Source organism: Phyllopteryx taeniolatus, chromosome 5, assembly GCF_024500385.1.
Source record: "Phyllopteryx taeniolatus isolate TA_2022b chromosome 5, UOR_Ptae_1.2, whole genome shotgun sequence".
Lineage (NCBI taxonomy): Eukaryota > Metazoa > Chordata > Actinopteri > Syngnathiformes > Syngnathidae > Phyllopteryx > Phyllopteryx taeniolatus.
Genome location: NC_084506.1, coordinates 28089401 through 28113093, shown reverse-complemented (window position 1 = coordinate 28113093; position 23693 = coordinate 28089401). Strand labels below are relative to the sequence as shown.

Here is a 23693-nt window from a genome sequence, read left to right as displayed (position 1 = left end):
CATTATGCTGAAAGAGTTCCACCCAGACAGTCTACCAAGTAGGTTAAGTTCACACGGCGTTTTTGTACTTGGTTAAAAAAAATAAAGCCTTTTCATGTGACAAATGTTTCTGTATGCCTAATTACATATTTTAGTTCATTTATTGTATTTATTTTGGTCGCTACAGCTCAACCACACACTTCCTAATGTGTCTCAAGTGTCTCCTTTATCATTTTCCCCACTTCCTGGTCCATGCATTGCTATTTTTTCTCCACAATAATTTTTTGCCTTTCTGACACAAAGGTGCTACTTTTGACCAGTCTTGAAACTCTAAAGCAGGGATACTCAAATACATATTTTTACAATGAGTTAATGTCCATTTATTGAGGTCGGTTAAACGGGATAATACTGTAATATTAAAACAAAAATTCATTTTCATTCAAAACAGCAACAAAAATGAACTAAAACAAAATGTATTTTCATTTTGACAAAATTAAACTAAATTGCTGAATGTAGCTGAGAGTAGTAATATTGAATTTAGCTATCAATTACTGTAATATTGAATTTAGCAGTCATATCCTCTTTTAGGTTTACCTTCAAACATTGTGTCCATCACAGACAGCCATGTAGTCTTCTAGTTCCGCATCTGACAATGGCTTCTTATTCTTACCCAAAACCCACACTTTAACTGGCATGAATTTGGCATTAGCACCCTGTTGCTTTTTGTTGTTGTCATAGATGAGTATCAAGTACGTACCACTTACTCGAAGTTAATGTTGCTAGCTAATCTGTACATCCAACAAAACCAGAAGCAGCTCTGCTTACCTTGTGGCTATTGACAGGATAGCAAGGGCGTCGCATCTGTGGGGTAAGTGGGTGGCTCCGCATGATACTGTTTCAGACTTTGCACTCCGGTTGCTGCTTGATAGTGGCTCTGGATCTTCACCCAGCCAAGTCACACAAAAAAAACGCCCCACTGTTACATCGCAGTGGGGAAGTGCAGCGCGTCTCACTTACAGACACTTTCAGAAATACGCAAATAACAAGTGTTACTTGGTTGTTCAGTTCCACACTTGATTGATGGACTGTCACTCAAGAAACCCTACTGTTTTTATACAAATCATTAGAAAGTACATTTTCCATATGTCCCATTTAATGCCAACCAGGGTGATTACTTCCATTTTCAGAAGAAATGCTGCATGTTAGAACATGACATCATTTCTTGTACCAATGCAGTCAGGATTTTGGGCCCGACCATCTTGTTGTTGATGCCTAACCCTGACTTCTTGGCATCTTTTTGTGTTAGTGGCCTACTTTATGCCTCTACCAGACATTCATTCAGATCAGATCAGATCAGATGGAATGATCGCTGCAATCTCTTTTAGAGTGACTGCTCCCAAACAACGTGACTTTTGTGAGAGCAAGTGACTGCTTGGCTCAATGAAGCAAGTCTGCCACAAATGTGATATGATTTAATTTCTGAGAAAATGAAATCACATGCACTCACAGTAATGTCGAGGAGTTTACTAAACAAGATTTCAATGAACAGTACATAGAAATAAACAAAGCAAATAGATACGTTTGTGTTTAAAACAGGTAAGACGTTCGGCTGATATTCACATTTACACTATAAAAACATCAAAACACTTGCATTATGAGTTTGCACTGTGAAAAGTATTTTACATATCTATACACTTTATTTATACAATGTTATATTGTATGATTGCCATGAGCAAATTAAGTGATCAATAATTATAATCATCACCACTGCTTACTGAAATACTTGAATAGTCAACATTTAAACACTAAAACTTTACAAACAAGACAGAATATTCTGTCTAATTATAATGGCACATCATTATTACATAATTCTAACTGGACATATTTCATCCTTTTTTAACACTATTATTTTCTTCCTTCATGGGAAGAAACTAATGATTTTAATGCCTAATAATGAGGCGTTCAAGGTCCATTTTGAACCCATATTTAAATGTGCAAATATGGCTCAATCCCCAATAAAGGGTTAATGGAACCACATTTTGGAGCAATCTCTGTGCAGCTCGCCCAATAAAAAGAAGAGAATCCCCCTGTCAGCACTCGGCAGCTGAAGGATTTTTAAGACTGCGTGTTCTTAGCGGAAGCTGTCTACATCAGTGATGATGATGTGAAGTAACACGGTCTCTTCAGTTCCTGTCAACAATACTCCTACTGTCAAGAAAAGAAAAAAAAAAAAAAAGCTTCTAATTTGAAAATGCTACGTAACATGCCAGCAGATTATGTGGCGAAGTTCGGTCGCAGAGACGAAAGAAGCATCCCAGTGCAGTCGTTCAAATAGATAGACTGGTTCTTGAGGAGGAGTAACAGCTGCATTGCAAGTGTGTGTGTGTGTGTGTGTGTGCGTGCGTGTGTGTGTGTGTGTGTGTGTGTGTGTGTCTGTGCGTGTGTGTGTGTGTGCGTGTGCCTGCGTGCATTCGTGCAGAGTGTCTCGCAACAGGAACGTTGGGGACGGACATGTTTTAAAATGCTTCGTTCAGGAAGTGCTGCTTCTCTTTCTGGTCCTGGGCCGCCTCTTCAGGATTTCCATTTCTTCTTCCTGGTCACTTTCACAGTCCCTCTGACATAAACACAGGCCTCAGTTAACACACTTACACTAATAAATTATTTTAATGCAAGAATCCTATGGATTTTGAATAGTCCAACATCAGATGACAGAGGTGGCCAAGGTCAGACTCAAATCAAATCAAAGTCCTTTTTTCCATTTTGCTTCTCTAGCCCTTTGAGTTTCAGGATATTTGTAAAGACTACAACATACATGTTCATTGTAAGCAATCTGCAGGTGTAATTGTCCCCTTGGCCTGTTTCAAGATCCCTTTTGATTTTGAAAGATATACACAATGATTTGACCGAAAAGCGGGACCCACAAATTAAAAATCAGGCCAAATTTAAGCCTTCTGATCAAAGTAAGCATAGTGCCAATTGTCAGCAGTCTAAAACAGGGGTCACCAACCTTTTTTAAACTGAGAGCTATTTCTTGGCTACTGGTAAAAGAGCTATCATTTGATCCACATTTCTCAAATAACAAATTTGCTTGAACTACCTTTAGTTAAATGCTATCATTAATTAATGATATTCATCCATGTGAAGATACTGATCATGTTAATGATTTCTCACAACAATTAATTATTTAAAGCTGAAGTTCGCAGTTTAAAAACGAAACAAAAAAAATAAATTCTCATACATGTTAAAACTGTCTCTACGACCGCACAGGAGAATATTATTAAAATGATCTTTTGAAAATCATCCCTCTCAGGCTTCATCTAACGGCTCTAATCAAATTTTAATTATGATTTTAAAAGCGACTCGGTGCGAGGAGAACTAGCCATTTAGTGAGTGTAGAGATAGGAGGCGTTACCGAAGAGATGTCACTCATTTGCTTACGTGGACCTCATGCTCACGAGCCTTGCAGGGAGACACAGCAGCCTCGCGAAAAAGGAGACTATTGTAGTTTCTTGGACCGATTATTTAACTCCAATTAGCATGTGAAATTTTAGGTAGCAGGGATCAAATCAATGCATGTCCCTTCTGTAGTAGTCACAATTTTCAACTGCTCTTCTCCAAACTTTTAAGGGATTACAGAGGAACCTCGATAGAACAGACTCATAAGGGCGGGGGTCGTCTGATATAGCTGACAGTCCGTTACATCGAAGCATTTTTTTTTTTTAGGCCATATGCTGTCATATTACTTTACAGTACAAAATTATTGTTTTGTATTTTTTTCATGGCCTAAAACCCCCAGTACAGTACAAAGTTATTGTAAATAAGCTTGAAAATGTTTGAAAGTTTCACATTTCATCCCAATTTACCACATCGGTGTGCTTGGTCATGGTGATATTTTGACGTACAGTACTGATCATAGGCGAGTCGCTTTCATGAGCCGCGAGGAATTGGTGTGCTTCCTAGTTCCAACTCCGTTGCCAAAGACGAACAGCTTGACAAAAAAAATTTACTGTACCAAAAATAGCATGTTCCAGACTCCAAAGACTTTTGTTTTGTATTTCTTAGAGCCATGCATCTCGAGCTCGCGCTACGCACAATAGACAATAGATAGAACCATCATCACATGGCCGCCATGTCAATGCACCACATTCAACATGGCTGCCACATAGGCACATCTAGTCATATTGTACATCTGTGACCCGGAAATACGTTGGTCCCATTCTCTGCCTGCATTGTGCCACCGCGCCAGTAAACAACAGCAGCCAATTCTGGAACTGACAGACTTTGAAGGTCTGTCAAGGACACGTTGTTCAGTCCCGATGCTCTGTTTTATCCGATATCCGTTATATCGGGATCCGTTTTATCAAGGTTCCACTGTATTATGATGTCAGTCCATGAATTTGAACGACACAATGCCCTAAAAGTGTAACATTAAATAGGTCAAAGGTCAGATCAGGACAGCCGAGATAGAGAAACAGAGAGATAGTCTTTCAACTTTGACAGGTTGTGATCCTGTTACAATGCAAGATACCAACTGATTTTAAATCATATATGATATCCGGAGATAAGGGATACTTAGTCAAAATAAGTGAGACAGCTGGGGACAAAGTGGATATTTTCCTCACTGGTGATCAGTTGAGGTGTGATGTCATCTTAAATAAAATAAAAAGTGATTCTTACCCCATCCTGCACTGGCAGTTTGTGGCTCTTTTTCATGATCCGTGTTAAGTGGTTGCACAGAGCCACAATCCTGAAAGAGAGCTGTAAAAAAGAATAATTAAATGGCACAATTAATGATTTACTGCCATTTGAACATTCAAGTGTGCGTCCAAGCTTTACCTTCCACCTGCGCCTGGCATACTGCCTCTTGAAGTTCTCTAAGTTCACCACTGACAACCTCTTGACCATAGCTTGTCTAGTATTGTGAGGCTACAGAGGAAAGAAAAGAAAAGAACTAAAAATCTAATATTTTATGCACTTATTTTCAAATCTGATAAATAGACTGACCTAAAATGGAACCTTAGATAATTTGGACAAACAATATGCAATGCAATGAACACATACTGCTTTTTGAAAATATTTAATTCAGGTATTTAATAACAGTGAATGTTTTAACACAGAGTCAAAAAGTGCACATTGTTTAAATCTGTAGCGATTGTAATAACAGAAGCATCATTCAAGTATTGCACATAAGGGCTGATGCATACATTTTTATATTTTTAGAGTTGTCCAAAATATAGCCAAGAAATAAATAATATGATTAAATCAAGTAAATAAATAATATCTTCAATAAAAAGTGCTCTTTCGAAATGAGGAAAAATAAACGAATGTCGTGAATGGGCAGTTAAAATTGCTTGCCACAGTAAAAACATGCAGTACTAAATCATAAAATGGAATGAAAAATAAATCAAAAGCGTAATTTTAAGGCATTCCATTGCAAAGACTGGCTTCACTATCTTGAATTCAGAACACAGTGAAGTCATAAATAATTGGTAACACAACAGTCACTGTCATCACTTGTCAAAATTAAAAAGCTATCGAAGTCAACCTAACATCAATCGTCCTGGCTTTATATATCCCCGAGCTCCAAAAAATGAGACCTTACCTCTAGATCTAAAGAAAAAAAAATGATGGCTCACGAAACCAATGTTTTCCCCTGAATCTACAAATGTTGGACAAGTTTATGTGAGAATACCAGGGGGGGGAAACAAGTTCCATAAAGACAAGCTTGGATGAGCTTGGTGTGGAAGACCTGATAGAAGCCCTGACCTCAACCACGTCAAACGCCGGCGAGGAGCTAGAATAGGTCATCAAAGCTGTTACAGCTGCAAAAGGGAAACCAAATTCATATTCTGTTCAATTTTCACATCCTGTAGTTGATCAGTTGTCCTAATACTTTTGTCCATCATCATCCATCCATTTACTAACTGACTTGGGTCAAAGGCGGGGTACTCCCTGGACTGGCCACCAGTCAATCACAGGGCACAAATAGACAAACATTCACACCTATGGACAATTTAAAGTCTTCAATAAACCTAACATGGATGTTTTTGGAATGAAACCCACACTAGAACATGCAAACTCCGCACAGGAGGACCTGAGCCTGTGTCCGACCCCAGGACCAGATTTTGTGAGTAAAATGAGGGAAGACCATCATTACCCCAGTATATACACTGCAAAGGGTATAAAAAGAAGGGGAAAAGTAATACAATCAGAATATTAGTTACTTCAAGCAGAAGTATTTAACTTGGTAAGAAGAAATATCTTGGCAAACAAAGAACAAGCATAATATTGCCTTGATTTGCAATTTTTATCTTGGTTAGGATTTAGTTTTTGCAGTGTACAGTGGGGCCCCACTATCTGCGTGGGATAGAGATCAGGCCCGATCGTCAGTAATTACAATTGCGATGAATACAAATCTTTGTTTTTCCAGAAAGAAAATTCACCACCTCTGAGAAAATGACAATGTCAAAAAGAGATTTTTTTCTGGCTCAATGAAAGTTGGGAAAGGCTTGCACTTGCTTACATGAGCAATATGTTACCTTCCAAAAGCATGTTAAAAGTCATCACATAAAAATGATAAAAAGTCTCTCCTCATATTAATTGGACTTGGTGGGGGGTTGTTGGAGCTCCCCCTGACGCAGCAGCTCCTTGAGCGCTGCGTCCAGACTGCTGCCATGTGCGCCCTGTGGCTCCAGAGAGCTCATCACCTCCTGCAGCCACTGCAGCTCCGAGTTCAGCTCCTGCCTCAGCACATCCAGCTGACTCTGCCTGTGCTGGTACTTTCCGCTGATGCTCTCCAGGGTGGTGCCCACGACCGTCAGGTCCTCCCTCAGCAGCCTCCTGGTGGCCACCACTTTGCGATACTCATAGTGGACTTGGGAGAGTTGCTTCCTGGTACTTTCGTTTTCCTCTTTGTACCAGGCTTCCTTGTCGTTGTAAACGGCGAGTAATGCCTCGAGGTCACCTTGCAAGGTGGGGTGGGCCCCCGTCACCTCAGCCACCTCTGTCTCCATCAAACCGATGTCCTCCACCACGCAGGCGAAACGTTCAAAGCTGGCATAGGTGTTGTTCTGCGTTATGTTGGAATGCGACTGGATGGTGTATTCCTTGAGACGCTTGCTCTTCAGCTGCTCGGCTTTCTGCTCAGCCTCCGGGGCGGCGCTCTCCGGCGTGCGCCCGCAGGACTTCGGACACAAGGATGGAGGAACACTGAGTCATAAGTTGGCTCACTGTTGGAGCTCAACAACACACGAAGTGGCGATTCCCAGCAGACGTGGCTCTGTAGGATTAGTGTGTGACCCTACAGCAGAAGCCATGGCAGGGAAGAGCGTCCACCGAGCTTTCCCGTTGTGTTACACACATTTGCACAACAACCAAAAAACAGCAATAGCATGCACTTCGGCAAACAGTGTTGGAACACATTAAGCACCTTCTTTTACAGTAAAGAAGCAAGTCCAGATTTAGAGTTGCGCGCCTTCAGTGTTGTATGAAGTTGTTCTGCAACATGCTGGGCAACACCGAAGTCTACTGGAAGAGCTGCAGCATACAGTAATTGAGAGCCAGAAGAGGAGGCAGAGAAGGTCCCCAACCCAACTAACTCCGGTAATAGTTTTTCCCCGCAGAGTTGTATGCTCGGTTTGTGCGTGTTGCGGTCGCTTTATTTCGTTTTAAGCCCAAGATAAAACTCCTCGATATTTTTCAGAAAGGACGGAGTTAGGCGGTCGTTTTATTGAGCCTTATTTACTTTCCCTCTCAACATAACACCTGACTATGGAAATCCATACTTTAAGTATGACTGCCATTTAGAGATATTCATATCACACAGCACTTTTCAATCCTGTACAGGATTGTCATTGCATTTCAAGCTTGCAATTTTTTTGGTGTGTGTTCAAATACATTTACAATGTATTTAAAAAGTGTGTTTAAATGTTTAAAGCGTATGGGAGGGGCCAAACTCTTTTTGAGAAGTTTTTTAATATGGTCTCTATGTCACGGATTTTCACCTATTTCTTGAACATATCCCCTGCGATAAGCAGGTGTTAATTGTATTGCATGTTGACATCATCTAGAAAACAATTCGTAACATTTAATTTCAGGTTGACCCAGTGGCAGTCTCGCATCACCATGTCTAGTGTAAGTAGGGATTCAATTTCATAACAGAGTGTATGGATAAACTTATCATACTCAGTGTTATTTCCGGAGTTAAATCCTTTGTACTGTGTGTTAATGCCATCTCTACCTGTCCTTTCTCTTTTGGGAAATCCAGTTGCAATGAACTAGCGGGACAGTGCCTCACAATGAGCTCTGTTGATTCTGTCTAGTAACAAACAGCTGCAAATATGTCCAGCATAAAGAATTGGAGCAATTTAGTTCATCTACTTTCTGACAAACTACTCAAACTGTTTTCACCCACCCCATTAATACAAGTTTCAATTAAATAATAATAAAAAGCAATGTTTTTGTAAAAAAATTGTCATAAAAAAAGAATGAGCAAATCTCTGCAGGAAGTGGTATTGGTGTAGTGATGGTAGTGCTGTGCATCAAGCTCTCACTAAGGAGGAACATTTACTGGCCAATTTATTGGTACAACTAAACAATTTCATGGATCCAATCAGAGTGATGTATCAAAGTTTTTTGGTTTAAAAAAAAAAGTGCCAGTAATGCTCAGGTATAAACTTAATACTACTTGTTTTTATTATTGGGTTTCTAGTTTGTGTAGAAATGTTTGTAATAGTGTGTCCCTCTTATGTACTGTAGCTGGATAAGTTAACATAACTAGATGTGCAATGATGAATCGACAACTAATTGGTTATCAAATTAATAGATAATGATTTTTGATAATCGTGTAACGTGCACAGGTCTTAAACTTAAAATTGTCCAAATCCTCAGAATTTCAGCCTCTCAACATTGAATATGAATAAATTTATTATAATAATAAAACAGACCGATTATCTTTCTTTTACTTTGGGAAAACAATTACCAACATTTTTGCCTATTTTCTGACATGTTACGGAGCAAACCGGTAACTGAATCATAATCAATTTACGTTTGTGAATTTTCTGCAGTCAATTTGAAACAATGTCATGTTTTTAATAAAGGGATGGAAATGTAAAAACTACATAAAAAAAATCTGATTCATCGATTAAGTGAAAAAAAAGACAGATTACAGGATTATTAAAATAATAATAATAAACATAACATATCACAACATCTATCAATATGATGTTGATATATTTTGATCAACTTAATCGGCAGACAGAATTTATAACATACCTCTTGCATTGGATCACATTAGATTGCGCAAGTATACCTAATAAAGTGGCGCAAGGGTCTCATTATGTTCACGCACATCTTTGATGCACTTTGGATGGATAAACCCAAATTGCATGCTGCTTTACAGACACGTGCACACCATAAAACAAGCACACACACACATAGTACCTTAATCCAAGGATGATTGAGGGCGTCTTGTATGTTCATCCGTTTCCTAAAACGGGATAAAAATTTCGGCTGAGTAAGTGATGCAAACCCCCTCAGGGTCTGGCTCAGTTTAACGCACACAACTTCGGTTACAATCCCTGAAGGTGCAATATGATGGGAAACACATGCGAAGCAATAAGAACAAGATGCCTGATTGTGAAACGATTTTACTGTGACATTTGTGAGAGGGACGATTGTTCTACCTCGTGTCTTTCACCAGCAGCTCTTTGATGAAGCTCTTGGCCAGCTCGCTTGTGTTGCTAAAGAACTCCTCGTCAAACTCGTAGCTCATGGCCGAGATGTTCCCTAACGTTTCCTGCTTTGTTTCGCCGAGGAAAGGCGATGCGCCGCTCAAACTGAAAAGAAAACACACCAACTGAGAACCTCCTTGATCATCTCTTTTTGGTACATTTAAGTTTGTTATTCAACTTACAGTATATACGTGATGACTCCAACGCTCCTGTGAGAAGATAGTACAAGGAAAGGTCACAGTATGCTAACCACAATTTCGACTTGCTGCCAATTTGCCAAATCATGAAGTATAATTAAAAACTCACCACATGTCTGCCTCCAACCCCAGGGTCTCATAGTTGACTATCTCTGGAGCTGGAAAACAAATAACACCACCACGTCACAAACATCGCAACTATTTCTTTTTATAGCAGGCATTACTAAATAAAAATACCTACCAACAAACTCCGGGGTTCCAAAAATGTTTTTAAAATCTGCTCCGGCTTCTATCTTGTGTGCTAATCCAAAGTCAATGACTTTGATGCGGGGAAGAGGAACATTCCTCTCCAGTAGCATGATGTTTTCAGGCTGAGAACAACAAAACCAATAGAAATATTTGTCAACACCCTACTTTCTAGTTTTGGTAATATCACACACATAATGATAACAACACAAAACACCTTCTCGAAGGGACCTTTAGTGAAAGCATTAAGAAAAACAATGCAGTGGTTACTTTCATATTGAACACAGCTTAAGTGAAACAATAGAACATTCTAAATTTCAACCCTATACGATTATTTTATTGAATTTTAGCTTCCAAAACACCTAAGGACACTTTACCGTAAGTGTTAAAAACTACAGATTAAAATAGAAACTTAATATCATATAAGAAGTAATCTAATTTCTAAAAAACAATGAATAATATGTCAGTCTAAAATGAAAAAGAATATAACATAAATTTGAATATCGTAGAACAATGAATTCCTTTCAGTAGTTCAATTAAAAAGGTGAAATTCATATTATTTAACAGAAGAAATATTAAACTAATTTTGAGATTAAAAATCCTTTTTGATGGTTTCTTGCATAATATTCTGATTTCTCAAGATGGTGAATTTAGGGTTTTCTTTGCTGTAAACTATAATCAATTTTTTTTTTTTAAATCAATCAATCAATCATGAAATATTTCATTCTGAGTGTAATCCATATAATTTACGAGCTTCCCTTCTTGATTTGAACAACTGAAATAAAGGAGGTTTTCCACAATCTTCAAATTTATTGAGATGCCCGTTTTTTTTTTTCCAACACTCTCATGAACATTTTTATGTACATTATAAAATATACACATATATACATTTTAATACACTTTATACACTATTGGCATTATTTGTATTGGCTGATTGGTTGAGGAGGATCACATGCTGTTGTTCCATTGCCTCATTGTGAGGTTTGCATGGAGCATTTTTACCATACTGTAAGCTATCAAATATAGTTCCTTGCCTAATAAGGATTAAACTGCTGGTTTTGCAAGAAATACAAAAGCATCACTCTTTCATTGTGCATAGAAGATTAATTTGAAGGTTACATGTTTTGCTTTAATCTTGCTAGCGGTTTTCAAACTGAAAATTCCCCTTTTAAAGCGGTCAAAATTGTCAACTATATTCAATGTTGATTAATCTTTTTATCATTTACAGTAAACGTGTTAATGTTTTGTTGTTGTTAGATAGTAATCCTCAAGAAGGATTTGAAGGACTTTGTCTAGCTCAGGAAATAGAATTTTCTTAAATTCACATTTTTTTAGTTGATGATAAACAATTTTCAAACCGTGGAGGCCGCATGACTGAGTGCCTTGGGCCCCCAAATGATTAGACCTGTTTGCCTAATAACTACCAAAATAAAAGTGTGTGGTGTGAGGAGCTGTGGCGGCAGAATAACAGGACGGTGACTGTCAGAGTGTAGCGTGGGCGACACTGCTCTGCGAAACAGATGAGATAACCTTGTGATGTTTATATCTGAGAGTCTGGACCTCTGCCTCCGAAAACAGGAAGGAAGTGTGGTTCACAATAACCTGACAGTCCTTACATCAGCCCTATTTCACATTAGGTCCTGCTTTAGTGTAGCTACGACAACAAGTTTTTTCCCCCTCCACATATGAGATACTGTTTGTGAACATGTAGTACACCTTTAGGTCAAAATGTGCAATCCTCTTGGAGTGGAGGTACTGGACTCCATCCAGGATCTGTTTGATAAACTGAGTGGCCTCCTCTTCACAAAGCGACTCCTTGCGAGCCAGGAAATCGAACAGCTCTCCGCCAGAAACGCTGTGACACACACACACACACAAACACACACACTCAGTGAATCATGCAGCAGGCCCTCAAACTTTATCTGAGTCTGTTCTCAGGGTTGGGATGCCCTCAATTGGAATGCCTGGGATAGTTCTGGCAAGACCATTGCCCTTTTTACAGTGGGATTTAACATTTTATCGAAAAGAATTGATGAAAAACTCCACATACAAAGTGTTCTTTCACCAGCTGGCAATGTGCCAGCAAAGGCACATTGAAAACACGATGGAGTTAGTGACGCACTCTGTAACGTGACGACTGACAAAAGCTGTCAGATGCTAAACTGAGCATTCACAGTTCGTTTCTAATCGGGTCTTCCGCGTTCCGGGGAAGCGACGGGAGCCAGACAGGGCCCCTCTTCACTGAGGGCTCTATTCAAAATCTGCATTATTGATTCTTTGAGAGCCATTTGGGCACAGGAATGAGAGCAAACAACAAACAAGGACACAGAAACTCACTGACCAAACTGACAACACAACATGTCCTGAAAATGTCAGAGTCCAGTTTGAGTTGGCTTTAACAAGTGAGTTGTAGAAACCCACCGATACCAGTACTTCGGCGAGATCCCAAATTCCAAAACATGGATGTTAGGTTCAATGAACAACAAATACATTTGAAAAAAGTAGGAAAACGTAATTAACACAGAAAAAACATTATACTAATTCATTGCACAAAATATTTTGATTACAGCTTACAGCTAATGAAAACACCAATTTGAACATTATATAAAAAAAAAAAAAAAAAAAAAAAAAGATTATTTAATAGAAAATTATCTATCTATAAATAAAAGTCAGACTACAGCCAGGACTGGTCACCCATCTATCACAGCCTAGGCCACATGGGCAAACGTTCATCCACACTCACGTTTACGCTGTCAATTAGTGGGAAGTGAACCGACGCTGCCTGCACGCAAGTCTGGCGAGTGAATCACGACATCATCAGTGACAGTCCTTTGGAACTGGTGTCGCAAAAAAACATTACCGCAGAGCTGAGCCCTTGTGAGGTATGCTGAGGGTTTGCGCAATATGACATCTAATGTGCTGTAAGGCATGGCAACAAAATAAAAGGTTTCATTAATATATATATATATATATATTATTATATATATATATATATATATATATATTAAGAAATAAAAATAGTAGCAGTTTGCTAACAAATTGCATGTGATTGCTGAGAGATGCTATCAGCAAACCTCAATTGCCCAAAAAGGACTAAAGCCAATACTGTGGATGGGATACTTTTTTTCTGACGCCATCAAGCCAGCAGCACCACCATTCGGCATAATTGACAATTTATTCTTGTATCATCAATTTTCCATATCAATAATCTCTCCTTTGATCCTGTCAAAGAACAAATGCAACAGTTTAGAATTGAGGGTACGGATTGAGAAAAATAGCAACAGAACTATTTCAAAAGACTTTGATGCATGTCGTGTAAATGCTTGTCTCACAGTACTGCACTGCCGGGCTGAAATAGGCCAAGAAAAACAAGCTTTTGGAGCTGTACTGTTGTGTGTTGTGGACTCACAGCTCAAGGACAAGCACCACGTCCGTGCGGTTCTCGTAGACGTCGTGAAGGGCCACGACGTTGGGGTGCTGGAGCTGCTGCAGGATGTCCACCTCCCTCTCGATCTCCTCACGCCTCACGCCGCGTCTGCTGGCCCGACTCTGGCGCTTCTTGACGAACTTGGCGGCGTACTCGAGGCCCGTGCTCTTCTCCCTGCAACGCTTGACCACGGCAAACTGACCGCTGCAGACACAAAATAATTAAAGTGGTGGCCTTCTCTGTTGAGCTAAACACTATCAGAAGCATTAACGTACAGTACATTTACAACCTAAATTGTAACATTTGTTCCATTAAACAGCTCAACTCTTCCGACCGCATCCTCCCACCGTTTCCTCAACTTTCTCTCTTTGGGAAAGCGATGAATGCTTCACTCCTTTTTTGCATTCCGTCCTGATTGGAAATTGCATCCAAAAGCGGCGCAGTATGGCATTTTTAACTCTTTTCACTGACGATAAAAGTTGTTCACAAGTGGCTAACTTAGCTTTGCAGAGAGCAGCAACGTAACAATTTTACAACAGCCATTCTACGTCATCATTCCCATAATGCTTTGTGTATCAAATTATGGTCTAAAAAAAATATACTTTTTTTAACTTATGGGAGTAAATTATAAATATATACCACTGTATTTCAGTAGTAGAGGTCAGCAGTTTTAAAATTAAATGTTTTTGTCATTTCAATCGGAGCTCACTTTAAGTCGTGTTTGCTCACAGACTCCCCGCTGAAGGTCCAGGTAAGAAATGAATGGCCCGCTACTAATTAACTCAAAACATTTTCACCTGAGGAACCCGATAATGCAATGCGGTGTCAACAGGACATAGCTGAGGGTGACGGCAAACTTCTGGGAGGAAGTCATGAGTGAAATATTGCAGTATGACCCATCACTTCCTGTTTTAGAACAATCACTACAAGCCGCATGTGAGGGCCAAGCGGCTGTCCTCCCACTTGAGAAAACTCCGTGCCAAGTCAAACAATCCTCATCCTAAAGATTACACAACAGAGCAGGGTTGGTCTTTCAGTGGGTTATGTTTCGCATTCCATCACTGTTTAAGTGTACAGCATGTGGCAATTCTCCCTGTCTTTATTATATGGTGCAACGTTTGTGATCATAAACTTGAATAAACGTGTTACCACTCCTTTGTGATACATTTCCTGTAGGCAGAACTGACAGGATGGTCCTCCCTTGATAAGTAGGAATCCATTTGAGTAAGTAGGAGGTCCAACTTGATTGACGTTATATGTTTCCTAGTTAGAAGTTAGTCATTTCCAACTTCCCAGTAAATTGTAATGCAGAAATACTGTAGTGTTGTGTTGGCAGATGAAATCAGTTTTGACTGCCATTCCAAAAGTGTAGTCATGTGGCATCTTTTTTTTTTTTTCCTCATTTGCCTATGGGGCACAAAGTACTGAGCTCCTGGAATTCTGCCTAGCAACAAGTGGCGCAGCAATTATGTGACATGACCACAAAAAGAATTTGAACAATTTCATTTTGTTGAGCGGTTACTCCAGACAACTTAATAGCATTATGAATATATGAAATAACAAGGCCTGGCTTTCTAGATGTTTAGGCTGTCCATGATACCAGTGTGTCGAGGAGAGGTTATCATCTCTGTGTCCACTGTTATTGTGGTTATCTCCAGAGCTAAGAATAACATCCTCTGCACCTGTCGTCTCTTCACTGCAGCATAGAAGAAGAATGTCGTCAGAGCTGGGAGAATGACTACAAAAGAGGAAAAGGTACATCAACCAATGTGCAAATGGTAGATTAAAAGCAAATGTCTTAATTGCAGGTACCCACATCAATCTCATAAACTCTTCTTCATTGCTTTGGGATGTGTGGCCTGTATTTGGCACACCCTTGCCTATCACTGTTTGCTCTTTAATCAAATGTGTGAGCAGGTGAGAAAATTCACACTGAGCAGTTCATGGAGCCTTTCATTCTTTGACAGCTGCCAGGAAAAATGCTAACTTTTAACCCAGTTTTCCAATAACTTAATGACGGGAGGCACATTTAAGTGCACTTTTTTTACGGCTGAATTTGTGTAAACATGCAACAACAGCCCACAGAACAAGTCAACCAACTGAATAACAAAATAATATGAGCATACATACACTATAGCCTGTCAAACCTTTGCACCTACTGTAATTGTAAATCACCAGTCGTTCAAGTTCACATGTACAGTGTAATGACATCCAATAAAAGAAAATCTATAATACTATAATGGTCACTTGGACTGATACCATCAGATACTGTCAAATACTACAATACATCACGTTTATTATTGTGGTTGTACTGTACTTCACAGTGGTGTACAAATATATTTATTTTTTTATTTTTTAGCAGTTCTCATGTAGCCAAATTGAGTTACCAAATCACCTTGCTGAACATGATGCTGTACAGTTCTGTTACACTGCAAACTACAGCCACCATAAATAAATATATTGCTATAGCACTCTCTCTCAGACAGTGTCAATCATAGCTTACTAGAAAAGCAGTGTACACCACCTAACACCCTGTATTTATTATTATTTTTTTTTATTTAAACAAGCTTTCAAAAATGAATTGTTAAAGCCAGAAAAACCCATCCATCCTCATTATGGCCGCTGGTGATGGGCGAGAGGCAGGCCATACCATGGACTGGTCACCAGCCAATTGCATGGCATATAGACAAACAAGCATTCACACTGATATTCAAACATATGGACTATTTAGAGTCTTCACTGAACCTAACAGGCATGTTTTCAGATTGTGGGCGGAAGCCAACGTACCTGGAGAAAACCCAAGCAAGCAGAGCTGAGATTCGATCCCAAAACTTCAGAGTAGTGAAGCATACGATCAAACCTCTCTGTTCACCAGGTTGTCCAACAGGGAAAAATGTGGTCTCCACATTTTTCTCAAACTGGGGTCCAGTTCCTTTCTATTTAAGAGCACATAGCTAAATTGAAACGTTGAATTTTTTTTTTTTAATTCTACGGAATTTATGGGTGTACATTTTAGTTTACAATTATGATTGGTACTTTGAAAAATAGTGCCCTTGTAAAGGGATCTGATTTGATTTCTACATAGCATTTGCTCAGTGTCAAGCCAGCAAAGATTGATGATTGGATTCCATGCAGGTAACATTTCGTTATTGGATGAAGGACATGAGGAAAAGCACGGTGTAGAATCCAGTAGACGATAGCAACTCTTCTTCTTCTAAGTCCAGAATGGGATAAATGAAAGAATGTGAATTCCAGAATACTCCCGCTGGTTGTTCTATTCACAGGACCTTTCCGCCCCTGAAACCGACTGAAAAGTTGACCCAGTTCCAGGCGACGAGTCAGTCACTTGCTGAATTATTCTTGAAAAAAGTGCCAGGGAAGGTATTGTCACATGGCGTATTTGTTAGAACAGCAAATAAAAGAGGAAGCTCTCTTATTATGATGGTGGCCTGAATGGGAGTCACATTATTGTTACAGTAAAGTGTACAGTAACAGAGGAGGGGAACGAGAACGCCGTGACGCCGCGAGCGGTATTCCACAACAGGCCTGGCGTGCCGGCCGTCTTAGCCCTAAGCCGGGCCACTGGGACAGAAAGTGGCACCTCTCTGCAAGTTTTCCACAGCCAACAGCTGAAGGTCATTATCCGAAGCCAAGGTCGGAAGAATGGTTGGACAAGTGGCGACGGCCGAATAGTTAAACACATTTCTGAGCTGAGCAACCTCGGGGGTCATATGACACACACATATTCATAATTGACTAGTCACTAACTGCATGAGTCAAATATGGGTAGATAATATAAGAGGGTCCCATATTCCTACTGTGTGACTCCGTCATGGAAGTTTTTTCAGTTATTGGATGGACAGTTAGTAGACTAAGGAAGGCTTATGATGTTGATATTGTTCTTATTAATGTTATTAACATTATTATAATCAATGTTATTTAAATTTTATTACTGGATTTTTTTTCAACAGTCAAATCTACTTTCAACTTTCCAAATATTCGTTTCATTTTTTTAATGTATTTAGTTGTATCGTCGAAGTTTATATATATTTTAAATATATTTAAAGTCATATACAATTTATTATTTATTGTTATTACATTTTGTTTTTAATTTTGTAAAAAGAAGATTATCCAAATATTATTTTCTTTTTTCCCCTCATTTAATGTTGGTCCAGATCTGGAAATTGTATTAATTTATTATTTATTATTCATTATTTATTATTTATTGTTATTACATTATTTTTTAAATGTTGTAAAAAGAACATTTTCCAAATATTTTTGAAAAATGTATTTTCATTTAAATTTGCTCATATCTGGGAATAGTATTTATTTACAATCTCTTTTATTTTCATATGCAAAAAAAAAAATAATTTTCCTTAATTTTCACTAAATACCCCATGATAACAAACTTTATGTGATATGCCTGGCTTTGAAAAGGGTCCGCACTCGACTGAATGTCATTTCAGACTCTTTATCAAATATCTTTTTTTTTTTGTTAAGGATGCACTTTTAAAAAAATAAATAAAAAGGGGGTCAACCACCTTGGTTTTGTTCTGCTTGAGTAAGAGGTCATTAAAGCGTCTTCCGGGAATCATGGCCGTGTGAGAATCTGCTGACAGTTAAGGGAGGACCTCCGTCAAGCTGGAGCTCAGGAATGAGCAAAAGGTCAACACGGAGTTCCCTCAATCAGGCTGTATTTAGTAAACACATTCCTCATGCAGCAGGAACTGCTCCTAAACTGACTACATGTACATGCGTTCTGGATGACCCCTCCTACATTGTGTAAATCCCCTTTTATATTTACCATTTGTTTGTCACGTCTCGACTTCAACATATCCAGTGTGGCCTCACGGCCTGCAACCTATGGAAAGACTTCTTGAAGACTGAAAAGCATTTGCCTTGGCTGCAATTTAGAAATATCGACCTTGTTTGCTTTGGTCAGGAACTATGCAGTCAGCTACAAGTCATAAAATACACTGACACATTTGTTTTTACAATGTGTCCATGAACTGTCAGTAAAACCAGTGTTTTGTATTGAATTTACAGCCAGCAGTCACAGCATTAGAAACTCCTGCAGAAAACAACAAGATCCAATCCAAGAAATGGATGAACAAGTTCAACATTAAAATGATAGTAATGCTGTTTCGATAGAAAATGCATAGTTATATAGAGTAATGCCTTGAGACACGAGTGACCCGACTTGTGGGTTTTTGAGATATGAATTGTTGTTCTGTTGATTTTTATTTTTTTTTTGCTTTGACTTTTGAGATAGAATTTTGAGATAAGAGCACTGTATGGGGGCAATGAACTCAACTCACTTTGCAACAAGCAGCAATTTGGCAGATTAAAAAAAGAAGCATCAAGCTATTTAATTCCACTCCCAGTTAAACTTTACTGTCAAACTAAACAAAACAAAGAGAATAACATGTTGAGTATTTAAAACAAAGTCACTGATGGTATAGTGGTACAATCGCCTGACTTCAGTGCAGGCAGCATGGGTTCAGTTCCCACTCGGTGACAGTGTGAATGTGAGTCTGAATTGTTGTCTGTCTCTGTATGTGCCCTGCAACTGACTGGCGACAAGTTCAGGGTGCAGTCTGCCTTTCGCCCGAAGTGAGCTGGGATAGGCTCCAGCGCCCGGCGACCCTGAATAGGATTAGCGGTGTAGAGAATGGATGAATGGATGGACTATTTAAAACAAACACATAACTTTGCCTTAATGTCTGCTCGCTTAACGCTAACACATCATAGGAAACACCATTGACGGGCAATAGAGCGATCATCTTCAGTGCCATAAAAAATATTTGCCCTCTTCTCAAATTGTTTTTTTGTTTTGTTTTTTTGCATAGTTCCCCCACTTTAATGTTAAACAAATGTAAATATCAGACAAAGATAACCAAAGTAAACATAAAATGTAGTTTTTAAATGGTGGTTCTATTTGTAAAGGAAAAGAACTATTAAAAGCTAGCTGGCTCTGTGTGAAAAGGAAATTGCCCCCTCTCCCTTGTTAAATCATGAATTAACTGTGGCTGATCACATTTTTTGGAACACTGAGTTCCTTTTCAGTGACTAAACCCAAGCCTGATTACCTCCAGACCTATTTAATTAAGAAATCACAAGAACCTGTCTGACCAAATGAAGTCGGCCAAAAGATCTCAAAAAGCAGCAACAAAATGCCATGATCCAAACAAATTCAAGTACAGATGAGAAATTAAGTTATTGGCATCTATCAGTCTGGAAAGGATTACAAAGGAATTTCTAAAGCTTTTGGACTCCAACAAACCACGGTGAGAGCCATTATCCACAGTTAGAGAAAACATGGAAAAGTGGTGAACCTTCCTAGGAGTGGCCAGCCTACAAAAAGTAACCGAAGAGCATCGCGCCGACTCATCTAGGAGGTCATATATATTTAAAAAAAGAAAATGGTTTTGGAGTGGCCTAGTCAAGACTCGACTTGAATCAAGACTAGAATCCGATTGAAATGTGATGGCATGACCTTAAAAAGGCTGCTCATGCTCAAAAACCCTCCATTTTTGCTGAATTCAAACAATTCCAGGACCAGTGGACCAAACTATCGCCACAAGAGAGGTGACACAGTCATTGCCATTTATAATAAAAAATGCTTGATTTTAGCTGTTGCTGCTGAGGGTGGCCCAACCAGTTATTAGGTTCACGGGGACCATTCCTTTTGACAAATGGCCAGGTAGCTTTCAATAGTTTTTCCCTGAATAATCAAACCATTTAAAAACTGCATTTTATGTGTATTGGGTTACCATTCATTCATTCATTTCCCGTACCGCTTATCCTCACTTGGGCCGCGGGTATGACAGAGCCTATCCCAGCTAACTGCGGGCGAGAGGCGGGGTGCGCCCTGAACTGTTCGCCAGGCAATCGCAGGCAGATATAAACAACCAACCAATCGCACTCACATTTACAGCTATGGGAAATTTAGTTTTCAATTATCCTGCCATGCATGTTTTTGGGATGTGGGAGGAAACCGGAGTACCCGGAGAAAACCCACGCAGGCACGGGGAAAACATGCAAATTGGAGAAAACCCACACAGGCACGGGGAGAACATGCAAACTCCACACAGGCGTGGCCGGATTTGAACCCGGGTCCTCAGAAATGTGAGGCAGATGTGCTAAACTATTGGGTTATCTTTGCCCGTTATTTATTTATTTATTTTTTGTTTGATGATCTTAAACATTAACATGGGGAAGCGATGCATAAAAAGAAGAATTTGAGAAGGGGACAAATACTTTTTCATGGCACTGTATGTAACAGTGTTGTAACGCTTTAAGCAACGGATATTTGAAGACAAACAGCGCAGCAACACATGTAGAGGGACAATGTAACAATTACTCACAGGCATTTATTCTTCATCCTGTGCGAAAAAACGACAACTGGAGTTTACTGAGTCATTTACAATAGTTACGAAACTCTTGCTCTCTTGTGTTTCTGCATGACTGGATGGCCCCTCGGTGGCCAGAATTAGAAAATGAATCATAATGCACAAATTGTTTCATCCTTTACCTTCTATTTAATAGTCATTCCTACAGTATGTTTTTATAAAGTAAAATATTAGACTGCTATTTTCCTCATGTAAAAATGACATTACAATAATTGTTGTCTTTTTTTTGGGGGGGGGGGGGACAAATTAATGGCATTTCCATTAATTTCAATTGGAAAAGATGATTTGAGATAGTGTTTTGAGTTGACCCAGCTCCAGAATGTCAACAATATATATATATATATATATATATATATATATATATAACTGGACCAATCAATAAATAAATACAAATCTGTAGACCACCGCCTAATCTCCAAATATACAAAGAAATACTGCTGCTACAATGAAGTGGACCCTCGAAACTTGGAACAGTTCGACACTCAAACAGGGTCCAGAATTCCATCAAAAGCAAGAAAACAAGGATAAATGGGTCAGGTACACACATGCAGACAATGGTGCCCAATTTGAGCACTGCTCTATTAGTGTATCCAAACACAACTCTTCAGTTTCTTTCCAGTTAGTCCAGTGTGTTAAGGTGTGGCAACAGATGGCAAACATTGGGTCAAAATGAATATTAGGATAACAGTGAAACACTGAAAGGGTTTTCCTGTCCCTCCCAGTCGGTCTGTCAGCAGATAAGATTTCTGTCAGTGTTAAATGATCTTGTAGGTTCCTCACATGGGATTGCACGCTGCCAACTTCCTCATGTGCAACTACTCTCGTCTAGTGGGTATGCCAGAGTCTCATTCAGCACAAGGATCCTCCACCCTGAGGTGGAGCTCATTCACACAGACAGCTCATCAAATCTTGACTTGTTTCACTTTTGCCCTTAAGACCTGCTGTCACCTAGACACGGGCAACACTCCCTATTTTAACAGACCTCTTGCTTACACACTCTCTCTCTCTCTCTCTCTCTATGACACATTCTCACTATCTCTCACACAACAGCCTCACACTCTCTGTCTCTCGCTCTCTCACATACACACAGTTGCACAGAACTCAGTTACGCTCATACATACTGTACCCATTCTCACACACACGCACTTACACTTTGAAACACGCAGTTACACGATCACACAGACACGCTTCGATTTACAGACATGTAGCCCTCCTTTCACATTTCTACTCTCACACATTTGCTCTCACATAGGTGTGTTTCTAAATCCAGAAAAACAGACACCATTTTCTTTCCATTTAGCTGTAGCGGAAATAGGGTACGTGAATTTAGCGGAAGGCCACCAAATTCGTGTTTTCTCGTCATTTCGCACAAGGTGATACTTGTTCTTTTTCAGATTACCTTGCTTACCACCTTGTTTTTTTGATTTTTTATTTCGCTCGATATTTTCTGTGGTGGTGACAAAGATGAAAATGATCCTTGATTTCAGCATCGAACGTCACACGTTCATAGGATTTGTCCAAGATAGATGTCGTTGATTCACTATTATTTTTCTTGTTTCCCGTGAAGTTTGACGTAACTCCGGCAATGCAATTGCGCTCAGTTTGACCCTAAAAATGAGATGGCTTGAGCGAATTCCATTGAAAAATCTGAAAATGGCCTGTTTAACTACATTTTAACATTCGGCAAATTTCTACCAAAGAGTCACGATTTCAGTCACAAATATCCAAATGATCTACACTGATTTCTGGGTTGAAAAATTTGGCAACATTTTCAACTTAGAAAGTGGCATAAAATTAATGAATCCTTATCTGATTCTTATAAACTAGGGCTCATTTCTTTCATGCAACACTCCTGTATGCAAAATCTATTCTGATAGAAAGGTATTTTGAAAATTTCAGTAAAATACCACCCATCTCTCTCTCTCTCTCCCACACACACGCACACACACACAAAGAAGCACCAGTGTTTCAAAGGCTGAATAACTGGAATCGAACGGCTTCACTGCACTCACCTTCCCAATTCCTCCCCTATGTCATAGAAGTCCTCCATAGCCTGCTGCTTGAAAAGCGCCATGCCAGGTGTCCTCATTGATATGGATGATCTCCAGCACACTTTGTGTACACCACTAAATCCACTTTCCTGCACACACACACATTCACAGAGTTGGTCTCTCAAAGTGCATGTCCCAGCTTGCTGCAAGAAGCATTCCATCTCAGAGCCGGACCCACTTTGCTTACATCTAGGGAAGAAATACTCCTGAAATGAAATGTCTCTCTCATTAAGGCCGAATGTGCATCCAACTCGTGTTCACACGGTGCCAAGCATGGTCAGTGTAACATTGTTTAGGGGCTGGGAATGTAGCAGGATTATGAAGAATAAAAGGAGCTTTGGGGATAATTAGGGCAGGTTAGGCAAAGAGTTCTACTTCTGTTGGGACAATTTTTACATTGTAAATATTGGGCATAAGCGTACTGTTAGTATAAGAGTGCAAGTTATTAAAGTACCTCGAGTGAGATGCAGAGGTTGCTCCGGTGTCCTGTATGGAATAAAAAGTGTCCTCACTCAGCCTCTTGTGTTGTCTTGTGTCACGGCATGACAGCAACATCACACTTTAGTATGACCTCAAGTCCCTCCCACTCATCCTTCCTCTCATGAAAAGGCCCATGAGAGGAGGCATGCTAACAATAACCACAACAGGGC

At 39.4% G+C, this 23693-nt stretch overlaps 1 protein-coding gene across 2 annotated transcripts; it reads right to left on the bottom strand.

Annotated features, from left to right (window-relative positions):
- Positions 1-1434: 1434 nt before the first annotated feature.
- On the bottom strand, positions 1435-23631 carry dapk2b (death-associated protein kinase 2b). 2 transcript variants are annotated; one of them, XM_061774480.1, is made up of 12 exons: positions 23498-23630; positions 23005-23132; positions 13563-13784; positions 11870-12008; positions 10149-10278; positions 10017-10065; positions 9893-9919; positions 9663-9815; positions 9421-9466; positions 4816-4905; positions 4657-4737; positions 1435-2593 (listed from the first exon to the last, which is right to left on the bottom strand). In XM_061774480.1, the coding sequence occupies exons 2-12, from the start codon at positions 23079-23081 to the stop codon at positions 2510-2512; spliced, it is 1098 nt and encodes a 365-aa protein (XP_061630464.1). In that variant the 5' UTR covers positions 23082-23132; positions 23498-23630; the 3' UTR covers positions 1435-2509. The 2 variants fall into 2 exon arrangements, with proteins under 2 accessions (XP_061630464.1, XP_061630463.1); XM_061774479.1 differs by lacking the exons at positions 1435-2593; positions 4657-4737; positions 4816-4905 and adding an exon at positions 5041-7163 and having other exon boundaries at positions 23498-23631.
- Positions 23632-23693: the final 62 nt, after the last annotated feature.

Coding starts and splice junctions, on each gene's coding strand:
- dapk2b (XM_061774479.1), bottom strand. CDS start 23,081: ATGAGGACACCTGGCATGGCGCTTTTCAAGCAGCAGGCTATGGAGGAC. Junction 10,279..11,869: donor TTGCACATTTTGACCTAAAG/GTGTACTACATG, acceptor TGTTGTTCTCAG/CCTGAAAACATCATGCTACT. Junction 10,066..10,148: donor TGGAACCCCGGAGTTTGTTG/GTAGGTATTTTT, acceptor TTTGTTTTCCAG/CTCCAGAGATAGTCAACTAT.